The sequence below is a fragment of the Perca flavescens genome, chromosome 11 (genome assembly GCF_004354835.1).
Source record: "Perca flavescens isolate YP-PL-M2 chromosome 11, PFLA_1.0, whole genome shotgun sequence".
In the NCBI taxonomy this organism is placed as follows: Eukaryota; Metazoa; Chordata; class Actinopteri; order Perciformes; family Percidae; genus Perca; species Perca flavescens.
In genome coordinates, this window is record NC_041341.1 from 15912959 (window position 1) to 15925040 (window position 12082).

The following is a 12082-nucleotide window of genomic DNA, read 5'->3' on the forward strand; positions in this document are numbered from 1 at the left end:
GGTCTGAACTGGGCTTAAAACCTGCTCTCTACTTTTCACTGCATTGTTGTGTGTTGTGTTAGCACAGAGCTGCTAAATCTGGAGCGGACAGAAACTTTAAATAACTATGGAAACATTGTCTTTTCTGCGGCACAAATGTTGGACACTGTTGTTCAACCTTTCATTGCTTTATTTAAATATATAAGCAGTCTCGAGATTTCCATGACCATGATGGTGTAAAAATGCTTGAGAATTTAATGTCTAAATGTGAAGTTTAAGTGTGTCTTTTAGGCTGTATTGTAAATTCTTGTGTGATGATGACATAACACAGGGGAAATAGCTCTCCTTTAATTGGGAGTAGCTGGTTTTGCGTGACAGAAAAAAAAAATTCCAACAGAGGTATATTTCCCAGTGAAAGCTGGAACTAGGAGCCGTAGTGCGAGCAAGTGCTACGGTAGGGTAATGTGCGTCACACACAGGCCTATGTTTATTTTCTCCTGCAGCGCTGGTGGTACAATCATCAGTCGAGATTAAATATAATTTTGTTTCCCATTATGACTTTTGTCTTGCGTGTTGTGACAGACGAGGCTAGCAGTAAGAATAATGGGAGTATAATCTGTCATCCCTCCCTGCTCCACTGAGCTCATAAATTTGACTTGAGTAATACCATAGGAGAGGGATACAGAAGAAATTGATGAGGGCAAGAGAATGATAAATTGCAGTTGCTAAAACAAAATTGCAATTCATACCTATAAGTGTGGAAGTAAATGACCGAGAGAGAAAGAGATAGAGAGTCAGTGGGGGAGGGGGGAGAGAGAGAGAGAGAGAGAGAGAGAGAGATAGACATATGGATGTAATTGAGGGCCTATGAACTGATGATGTCATCTCAGTCGGGTTATCAGGCCCCAGGCAAAGCAGCTACAACTCACAAAACATGTCTCTTTTCAAAAACACACGGGAACACGCACACTACAGTTCCTAGGACATGCCAAGTTAGGCCTAGCACTTATGCAGCATGGTTAACATATTTGCTCAGGCTAATTCTGCAAACAGAGCATTAGCCTTTCTAGTTTGAATTGTGATTAAAGCTTTAGTTTTCTTCACAACACACACACAAATACATTCTGTCCTTCCATTAGCCTCTTTGGCATGGCTACACAATGACCTCATCTGGAATGGGCTGAACTCCAGTTACACACACCCAGTTATACACACACACCCCCACACACACACCCCCACACACACACACACCCCCCATATAAGGACTTGCTGATGATGTAACGGGCGCCACTGACTGAGACTCAATGTGCAGAGCACTTCGCATAATGTTTGGTTTTCCGGATGAAATGTCCACATCACTGGGATCTCCGGGAAAGTGAAAGAGTAGAGACGATTTATTCTCTGAGGATTTTAAAGGACAGAGGCCAACGGCAAAGCACAGGTAGGAACAGTCAAAAGCCTTGTGAACAGGAAAAAAAAATAAAATAAAAAAAGATATAATGTGCATTTAAAAATGTGTCACTTACAAACTTTTTAACTGCAAGATGAGTTACAGGCAAAGTACGGTCTAGTTCTGCATATAGATTAGATAGGACGTCTTACAATGCCAAGTTGGCATCAAATAACAAAAGTGCACTTTAAAAAAGGTGACTAAGTTGAAGTCTCACTTAATCTTTTACACTGAAAATTTAAATTTTAAGTTATCACTGTGTACAATTTTTTGCTTTTTGAATCATTATTGACAAGACAATACTCAACTTTAGTTACTCAAAGTTAGGCTACCCTATCTATGTATTAGGGCAATATACGATCAATATTTAAAACAGCGATCAATTCAATTCGGAACATTAAAGGTTTGTTAATTTAACCCATCCACATTATAGGTGATATGTATCTTAATAGCAAAAGTACAGATGCTCTAAATGTTAAATTTACGGATCCTGTTCTCCTAAAAAAACCTAAACACAATGTGCAGTGTCATATTTTACACATTACATTGGCTGCCTTCAAAATCTCACCACAAATGAATACTTTTCCACAAAACTCTCCACGTAATACATTTTTAAATGTTAAAAAAGAAGAAAAAATGCCTAAGAATCCTTTTTAATTTGGACACATAGGAAAACATGCATTTAAACATGTAGACTGATCATAAATGCAAGTAGACCAATGTCGGACTTCTCCATTATGTAACACTAGCAGCAAACAGTCCACACTTATAGGAGACTGATTCCAAACAGTACAAATCAACTGGTGAGAGATCACATTGAAGTGTGCCTCACTTGGAATAACACATGACAAAAATGTACAGCGTGTATTAAATGGATGTGTACATTGCTGGTATGCATCTGGGGAAATGTGGGGAGTGACAGCACTTGGTAAATGTAGCCAGTCTGTAATTACTTATGGAACAGGGGGAATTCCTGCCTCTCCTAGCTGGAAATAGGGAGGCATTCGAGGTGCCCAGGAGGAGGGTGATTGGGTGCACTGTTGAGGGTACTCAAGGGTAGAGGAACTTCCTAATTAACAAACACTCCCTGCCTAGGGACCATCTGCCACGATAGTCTAAACATCCTACAGAACGCATGCTGCCTGGAGAAAAGTGCAAAACTACTGTTTTATAATGTTTTAGGGTTTACAAGTATGGACACACACAGATAGATGTACAAAAGAGAAAATAAAAGTATTACTAGCTTCTGTAGAAGTTAGGGAGGAAAGAGTAGGGAGGAAATTGTGATTTAAATTATGAAAATATAATATTAAAATTTTATATATATATATATAAAATAAATTGTTTATGCTTGAAATACACAACTTTGGAAATTATTTAGGTCTAAAAGTTGTGGCCAAGAGGTCCTTGGGAGGCCGAAATAGGAGTCAATTACACAACAAAACCAGGCCACAACATTCGGATTGACATCTTCGGCATTTGTTTTTCTTTACAGACTCAAGCTCCTGATTTCAAAGGAGAGAGAATACCAGGAGCTAAAAGGAGAAGAAAAATAAAGAGGAGGTTTCAACTCTAAAGGAGGAGCTGACCAAGCTGAAGGCTTTTGCACTGCTGGTTGTTAGTGAGCAACAGTGTCTGAGCGAGCTGCTGGAGGAGCAGAGGCGTCGCGTCAAAGAGCTGACCGCCATCACGGACAACATCAAGCAGGAGGTCAGTGCCGCTTAACCCCAGCGCAAAGGAGGAGCTCAAATCCCTGCACCATAATCAGGTTTCCATCTTCCACCAAAGACAGAACGCCATGACAGCCCCAAGCATGCTGTCAGAGGTCGAGTTACTGAGGAGAAGGGTCGTGGAAATGGAGGGAAAGGACGAGGAGCTGATACGCATGTGGGACCAGTGTCGAGACCTGGACTGCAGACTGGCGAGGGAGACAAGCCACTGTCGTAGCTTGAAAGTTGAGGTGGATACACTCAATGGCAGAATTAATGACTTGGACAGGATAGAGGAGGCTTTAGGTAAGAGCAAACAAGACTGCAGTATTTTGATGGGCAGCTTGGAGCGAGAGAGAGAGGTTAGCAAGATGCTGTATGATGAGCTTGACACCCTGAAAGTGAGGGTGAGAGAGCTGGAGGCCGTTGAGGGCCAACTGGAAAAGAGTGAGGCGGTGATTAGGCAGGACCTGGCCAAGCTCAGGTCACTGACTGTAGCTTTGGTGGAGGACAGAAAGAACATGGCCGAGAGGCTCCAACAGGCTGAGGAAAAACTCAACAGGAAGGAGGGCAAAAGAAATGAGCAAAGCAATTTGGCAACAATAACAGAAAGACTGAGAGAGGAGAGGCACCAGGCACTGAGGTCTAAGGCAGATTTAGAGGAAAGGATTAAAGGCATAGCAAAGGAAAAACAATTGCTCCAAGAGAGACTAAAAACAGAGGAGGAGAGGAACGGAGAGCTACAGAGTAAAATAACCATCATGAGAAAAAGGTTACAAATTTTGGAAAACAGGAAAGAAAAAGAGGAGAAGTACACACACAGCTCTTATCCAAACAACACTAACCATCAGTGCCAAGCGGAGGACAACAAAGTCAAAGAATTGACCCGGGAGCTAGATAGGTTGCAAAAGAGACTACAGGACAAGGAGGTGTTGGAGGGAGAACTGATGGAGGTGGAAGAGGACTTTGAGTCCCTGCAAAAGAGGTTCAAAGATGAGCAGAAGAGGTCCCAGGCACTAACAGAAGAGCTAGAAGTGGCAAAGAGAGAGCTTTCCAGGTATGAGCAGGCAGAGAAGCAGGAGGTCAACCAGGAACATCTCCTCCTTTGCCGTCTTCAGAAGGAGCAGGTTAAGTCCAGACTATTAGGCAGAGAGGTAGATACCCTGAAGGAGAAACTCCAGAAGCTGATGGGGACTGAGGAGTCCATCTGCAGGGTTCAGGCGGATCACTCCACGCTGCAGAGGAAACTGACCCAGCAGGAAGCCAGTAACAGAGAGCTGGCCAGAGAGATGAAGGAACTGAGTAGTGCACTAGACAGGCAGAGACAAATCAAGAATCTTACACCTGGTGCTAACAGACAACACTTTTCAGACCTACGTCAGACCACCAAAGAGGTTCAGACTGAGCCAACAGACAGCCTGCCGCCTGACTACAGCGATAAACTAGATGAAGAAAACAAGGACAAGGACCCAAACCAAAATACAGAAATCATAAACAGAAGCTCTCTTGTCAACAACCTTAACAGCTTGAACTGTGCAAATAACAACATATGCCAATATAGCAGCCATTCAGCCAATAGCGTAGATATGCACCAAACGGTTAATGGAGAAGTGATGATGTTAACACACACACCAGGGCAGCCCTTGCACATCAAAGTAACACCACATCATGTACTCAACACAGCCACACTCGAGATTAGCAGCCCAACTGGAGACGCAACTACATCCTACACCAGCACCGCGGTCATTCCAACAAGCGGAGCCTCACCTAAACAGAGAATAACCATCATCCAGAACTCCGCTCTGTCCGTGGTTAATACCACAACACCTCCTTCGAGCCCTGACCGCACCGTCTCCCCACTTGACAGTACATCAATCTCTCGGGTGTTAAGTCCGAATTCATCGTGCTCAGCGACACCCGATCACAGCAACTCCCCCATTCAGATTGTAACAGTCAGGACCGGTTCTCCAGAGCCAACCGAGGCTGCAAACCAGACCGTCTTCTGCAAGACAGCGGTGCGGCAGAATAGCTGGCAACATCAGAGGTCCAAGAGCACCGACACAGGCCCAAGTATCATCGCCACAGAGGATAACAAGATTCATATCCATGTGGGGAGCCCATATATCCAGTCTCTTAATAGTATGGCCCACAGCATCCCACAGCCTGTTGGGCCATACTATCTCCGACATGAGCAAAGGACTCAAGTGCTCGCCAATGACTATCATGTCAAAGGTGTTGGCAAGATTACAAGTAGCATCACTATATCCCCAGCTACCTCCTCAGCTTCACATTCCCCAAATATAATAGTGAGCGGCCTTTGTGATTAGGTGAAAATGTATATTCTGAACAAACAGTATTATGTTCTGTGACAACTAAAATACCTCAATTTCTCTAGAACCTCGAGAGAACCCAGTTTGTTGTATTTTGTAACCATCATGAAATAGATGCTTTGTGGCATTTGTCCTAACAGAGCCTATGTAAACCCTACTCGGTCTAGTTAATGTGTCCTTAGACTTACTGACTTGAACAATCCTTTATAGACTGTATCACATGTGTGTGTAGTGCCTGTGTGAGAGCTAAGTGAGACATCATCGCAACCAAATGTTTGACGTGCTTTTACAATTTTCTGTTTCATTCATGTTTTTTTCTTACTGTTCATTTAAAAGTGTTTGTGTTGATTTTAATTATTCACCGTGAATACTTTTGAGAGGAGGTTGGCATCAACACAGCTAATAGGTTGACAGACAGTTTAAATGCAAAACAGTTGGAATCAGAAATTTTTTCTCTAGGGCCAAGTCCACACTGCAAAGCACAACACACCAAGCACAGATGTATCCATTTGAAAAAAAAATTTAAATGAATTGAAGGGAGAAAACTACAATTACTGGGAAAGTAAAGGTGTATGCGTTTGCTAAGTTCGATTAAACGGTTCACCCAGTATCTCAACCACAGCAAAATTCCTCACAACTCTGTGTGCACACTGAAAAACTCAGCTCATGTTATTCTGACACAATAAAACTTGGAACACCTAGTGGTGCTGGGTCTGCTCTGGTTTTATGGTAGACTGGCTAAACCCCGCCCACTCTGCCGGCGATTTGATTTGTAAATTGTTATTATCAAAGTCTTAACACATTTAAAACTGACAACTCATATACGATTAAATCCCTTTTCAACTCTTGCATGAATACATTAACTCCTTCACCGTCAAAAAATTGGTTCAAGATGCAAGCAAAGAGCAGCAATTAGTAAGCTATTGCTGCTCAGTGTTGTTTTGTTAGCCACTTATGTTCTATTCTGCACAGGTCAACTCCTGCCAGCTTAGCTGATATGCCTTCTTTATAAACATTTCAGGTTTTCTTTATCAGATTTTCCTGTAAAATGCATGTGGGACATGAAAGTACACCAGAGTCAAAACTGGTTAGTGGTTATGCTTTAATTGATCAAACTGCTCTGTAAGGCACACAGGTAAAGGAGACCTATCCAGAATATTAAAAAGGTAAGATGGATATGGTTGCCAAATATAAATGGAAAATAAAAAAAGATTTAGCACACTAATAAGCAGTATACATAATTGTTTTTAAAATATATTATCACAGTTTCCAAAATAACCCTCATACATGAGGCAAGGGGGTGACTTTTCCAAGTTGTAAAAGCATCCCAAAAAAAAAAAGTTAACAGGAACCAATTTATTCATCAATTTGAATTATTCAGTATTCTACGCTATTATGCTACATATCCTCTTTGTTTGATTGTAATCATCAATTAGGCCTACATAAGATTGTCTCTCTGCAAAGCACTTGAGTCAATCTTTGTTGTTTTTAAATGTGCTCTATAAATAAACGGCTTGACAATTATCTGTATTTAGGTCAGCCAATTCATTTTATACACTGGAGACTAGTATCAACCCTAAAACCTTAATCACAGCAGTCATGGTTTAAACTTTTTTTTAAAAGCTCAACACCACAGAATATATGGTTACATAGAGATAGAAATAAATAGCCTATTAAATAGCTTTAATAAAATTGGGATGAGCCATTTAATCTAAATAAGAAACTAGCTGACAGTATAGGGGGACATTTTGGTAGCAGATGCTGGCAGAGAGCTGGCATAGCAGGTATATGGTGACAAACATGGAGACACATTAGCCACACTGACATCACCAGCTGGCAAGGTGGAAATCAGATAATGCATTTGATGACACTTTAGGTCAGAGTGTGACAGAGCTCTCAGGCCTCATGCAAATCTTTAATTAGTGTGTGCATTTAGCCACAAAACACATCATCTTAAAAGTCTGTTGTTGTTTTATTAATGTTCTATTAATCATGCTATTTACCAGAATGTGTGAATTTGTATCACTTTCCTCTTTTACATTAAAAGTACACAAGTACTGAGCTTGGTGAATATTGTTTGTGCATTGTTTTACTTAAGTAAAAGTAGTGCCACTCTGTAAAAATACTAGAACAAAAAGCTCTGCATTCAAAATGAACACATTGACTGGCCTAATAATAGTAAAAGTATTAGCAACAAAACTGCTGAAAATATCAAAAGTAAAAGTACTCATCAGGCAGCAGAACGGCCCGTCATTATGATTTTACAATATCATATACAACAACATGATCCGATTATTATTACTGTAACATCACTTTTACCTTTAATTACCATACTTTACAGATAAGTGGATCAACCCTTAATAATGTCATTTTAGAAACATGTTTTCTGTGTAAAATTGTATTCTGAAAATTGAAACTAAAGCTGTCAAATAAATACAATGAAGTAAAAAGTACAACATTTCCCTGTGAAATGTAGTGGAGTAGAAGTATAAATAGTTTAAAATGGTAAAACTCAAGTACAGTAAAAGTACATCAAGATTGTACTTAGTTACTCTCCACCACTGGTTTGTGTGTGTATGCAAGTGAGAGATCGAGAGAATATGTCTGGCTAAATATGAACATTTCTTTTAAAACTTCCTGAAAATACCCTTAAACATATTTTGCTCGGCAACGCAGCATTACTGCTGTCCAAAGCAATCAGGCCAGTAACGTTCATCCTTGAAGTACAGGACTGCCCTCTATTGGTATGCAGAGTGCACGAAGCTATGCATGGAACAGCCGCAGGGAGCTTTCTCTCTTGATGTAAGGAGATGAGGATGAATACATGAAATAAGTTATGTATGGAGGAGAGATAGCTATGAGGTTCAAGGGAAGGTAACTTACAGGGCATGGCAGACAACGTTAGAGCAACATTAACGTTACCATAATCCTTTTCTGTCATGATCCACACACAGACATACTAACACACGTGTTTACACACCTTCTGCTCGTAACAACTCTACCAACGCTAACATTCACTGTCCTAACAAATCACAGGTAAGCTATACGAATATGGTACTTTGTGTGGTACACTTGTTAGCACTAACTTGATCTATGGTAAATGACGTTAACGGTTCACAGAATGAAGCTAAAGTTAACAGCGCTGCGGCTTAGCTAACGTTAGCTTACAGTTAGCAACTGACATTTCTCGAGACAGCTGCAAGCTAAAAAGTCAAGAGCTCGCTTATCAGGAGGACACACCAAAATATCCCGGACCACACGTTTCACAACAAAACAAGATACTAAAGTTAAGCAAGATACCTGAATTACCCTCGTGCGTCCACCACTCGTCACCCAAGTCGTCTCCCATTTTCCTCAAGCTAGAAGTCTGTCCAATCCAAATCTACCGCTGAGAGAGCATGCTAGGGGTGTGTTCAAAAGCAGCACGTTTAAAACACGCAGTGTGTAGCTTAAAACGTCAACCAAACGGGACACCATGCGGACTAAACAAACATGGTACTATGTGATGGGTTTGGCCATATACAACTTTATAAGAACATAACGTTACCTTAGTATCGTGAGTGCAATTTCCTCTCTTCTAACTGGTCTATTTTTCATTTTGAGCCCTTTTCCCTCATGGCATTCAAATGTTATTTAAATAAATACCAGGTTAACTTTAATAACCGTTTGACCAAGAAGAACTGTAATAATAAAGAGTATGGCTCCTACTCACACACTCAAATGGTGCCAGTGATGCAAATCTCTTTTTATCTTCATCATGAGATGAGCAAGCACAATAACCCTAAATTGGGTTTGTAGTGTCAACGCTGCTACATGGTTGCTTAAAAAAAAAAAAAACTCAGTATCTGTATTTTTTCATAAAGAAAAGAAAGCTGGGTGCCATAGGCAATAGTCTTTCTAAATATACTTTGACAAAACCATAGACTGTTAATATTTAATATTAAAAAAACTGTTGACTGGGTACCTTAATGAGGATTATCTATTATCAGTTTGGGCTACAGACACATTGTTGCAAAAAGTCAAAATATTTACAAAGGCTTATTAGGTGCACAAATCAACAATAGCTTACACAAAGTAAAATATAACATATAGTAATGTTTATATTATCAACAGATAGGGAGACAATGTCTAAACTTCCCTTTCAGGCACTGAGAGCACTTTAAGCCATACATGCAGTGCCTGCCTCTATATACATGTGTCTTCTGCTCTGGGTGCCTTTACAAACACTTCTTACTCCTTAGTCATCTACAACACTCTTTATAGTCTATGACACAACACAATACATGCACATTATGTGCCTACACACACACACACACACCTTTGGGTCAGGACCTAAAAAATGGCTGCTGGTGATGATGGGTCTTTCCTCTATGCAGAGGACAGACTCGCTGCTCTCGCTCTGCCTTTATTTCTCCAGATCAAGATCAGGCCAAGGAGGTTTGAAAAAAAAGTTTGAATTTTTGTTGTTTTACTATCTGGGTCAGTTGGAAGCCCTGCTGATGTCCAAAGTAATGAGGACATGTTTTAGGAGAGGGCAATTAAATTTATTTTGATGCAGTTTGTTACCATCATATAGGACACGTTCCATGAGTTTCCTTTTTGCAAATATTTTTGCCTTGGAATGACCGAGCTATACACATGACTGGTCAATAATTTTAGTTTTGCATGTATAATGCCCCCTCTCCTCTACACCCTACCATACCATAAAAACTTTTCTGGAAATTTAAGAGGAATAAAGGCACAGCCTTTTGCTTCAGTTACTTTTGTTCTTTCTGACACTTAATTAGTAGATGCCAAATAAAGGATATCTATAATTACATTTAGTTCATAAACCTCAAATGTTAACCTTTTTACAAATGACGTGTAATTAGTGTATAGGATACACCCTCATTATAAGGTGAAGAGGAGGAGAGCAGTGACCTACTGTTCTGAGTGTTGCTACATAATGTACATTACAAAACACATATTTACATCATCTGTCATTATGACTTGGGAAGGGTGGTCTTATTTTCCAACACACAGAAGAAAGGAAAGAGAAGAGAAAAGAGGAGAAGGCGGAGGACGTGTTTGGAATAGTGCCCTCTTTTCTGCAGCTGTAGCGGAGAGGAGGGATAGGTCCTCTGGGAATAATTGTATGCTTTTTTGTGTTTCTGTCGGAATAACACATTTCTGGTTGGTAGAGGCTATGAGATGTTTGATTAAAGCTTTGCCACAAAAAGAGAACAGACTGATTACTGGGGAAATTATAAAGGCTATGCTGTATAACCCTGAAAATGGGGAAAGAAAACAAATCAAGAAAGAGAAGGGAAGGATGCAGGCTACACATTGTGCTGAGGGCTGCCATCATTCAGGGAGGACAATAGGCTCTAAATGGCAGCTTTGTATGTAATTAAGCATCATTCCTGTAAAACACAGGCCTATTCCTCATTTGTCATTCTCTCTGTTCTTCATTTGGCTGCATTTTTACTTGGAACAATATGATGTACAGAATCACAATCCTTTTCTCTAGACCCCAGGGGAACTAAACTTTAAAGTAAGCTTTTTTTCTGCCAACCTGTACAAGAGAAAGTGCACTTTAAAAAGGGTAAACTGCACAGTGGGGTTCACTATCCTAAAATCTTCAAAATGATCTCAGAAAAACATTTTTCAACATGAAAAGATTGGAAATTATTTGTTGGGACTTTTGAAGAGTTTGTAGTAGAAGATTGCGATGGTGTGCATTTTCTGATGGGAAGTAGAATTATGGAAAATATCTGTTTTCAAAGTTTGACATTTTGGGAAATACACATATTAGCTTTCTTGACAAAAGTTAGATAAGAAGATTAAAACCACAACTTGTTATTTTTACACTTCCATTTTGTATACTATATATGCTATAGCGCCTACCGAGGATTTTGTGACTAGCTGTTGCCCCTGTTTTGTTAGTTTTTATGCTAATCTAAGTTAAATAGCCGCTGTCTGCATCTTCAAATGTAACGGACAGCTTTTGAGAGTGGTATTGATCTTCACATCTAGGATGAAAGTATTACAGTTAGAGTTATAATGTAGCAACACAGGACAACAGAAATTAAGATGCAAAGAGATCTAAAATAAGGCAAGGAAGTCTAGTAAGTTGTGAGAATGCTGAAAAAGTCATAGAGAAGATGAGCATCATTGTAATTAAAGGCGGACAGCTGTCTCCTTGCGCCTCTGTGATTGCACACTGTGGAGCATTGGTGTTAATGTGTTTATTTTGTTGTAAGCAGCTGTTCCTCCGCTTTCTCATTTTAATGATCCAAAGAACATGTTTTATTTTTGGTTTCCATTCTCTTCTTTTTACTGTTTTTTTCTTTTTCTTCTCCCGCTGAACGTGGAGAAAGAGAGGGAGGATAAAGGAAGTGACAACGGACACAGACTAATTATGGCTTTGAAAAAAGTTCAGTGCTGATTACTATACTTAACACAAAGGCATCTATTTCCTACCTACAGTATTCTCATGTCATCCATTTCCACTGTAATAAAAGTACACCTTCTCTTATTTACCTAAGATCAGTACAGTGAGTCTTTTTAATTCTTCTCCATTGAAGAACATACAGTTCGGTTTTGTTCTTTTGTATTTGCTAGCTCCAGCTGCA

At 39.9% G+C, this 12082-nt stretch overlaps 2 protein-coding genes across 4 annotated transcripts in view; one reads left to right on the forward strand and one right to left on the reverse strand.

Moving 5' to 3' along the window:
- The window catches only part of cmss1 (cms1 ribosomal small subunit homolog), a 32987-nt gene extending 24043 nt beyond the window's left edge, over positions 1–8944 (reverse strand). The window contains exon 1 of one of the 3 annotated variants that reach the window (XM_028590540.1): positions 8778–8944. In XM_028590540.1, the coding sequence (XP_028446341.1) occupies positions 8778–8817 (40 nt within the window). In that variant the 5' untranslated portion in view covers positions 8818–8944. Of the gene's footprint in view, positions 1–8768 lie in introns of all 3 variants that reach the window. The other 2 variants (XM_028590539.1, XM_028590538.1) reach the window with 2 other exon arrangements.
- On the forward strand, positions 1351–5777 carry LOC114563728 (filamin A-interacting protein 1-like). The gene is made up of 2 exons (XM_028590535.1): positions 1351–1420; positions 2925–5777. The coding sequence occupies exon 2, from the start codon at positions 3228–3230 to the stop codon at positions 5463–5465; it is 2238 nt and encodes a 745-aa protein (XP_028446336.1). The 5' UTR covers positions 1351–1420; positions 2925–3227; the 3' UTR covers positions 5466–5777.
- Positions 8945–12082: the final 3138 nt, after the last annotated feature.

Bases quoted from the DNA above. Each gene is read 5' to 3' on its own strand.
- LOC114563728 (XM_028590535.1), top strand. From the start codon at position 3,228: ATGACAGCCCCAAGCATGCTGTCAGAGGTCGAGTTACTGAGGAGAAGG.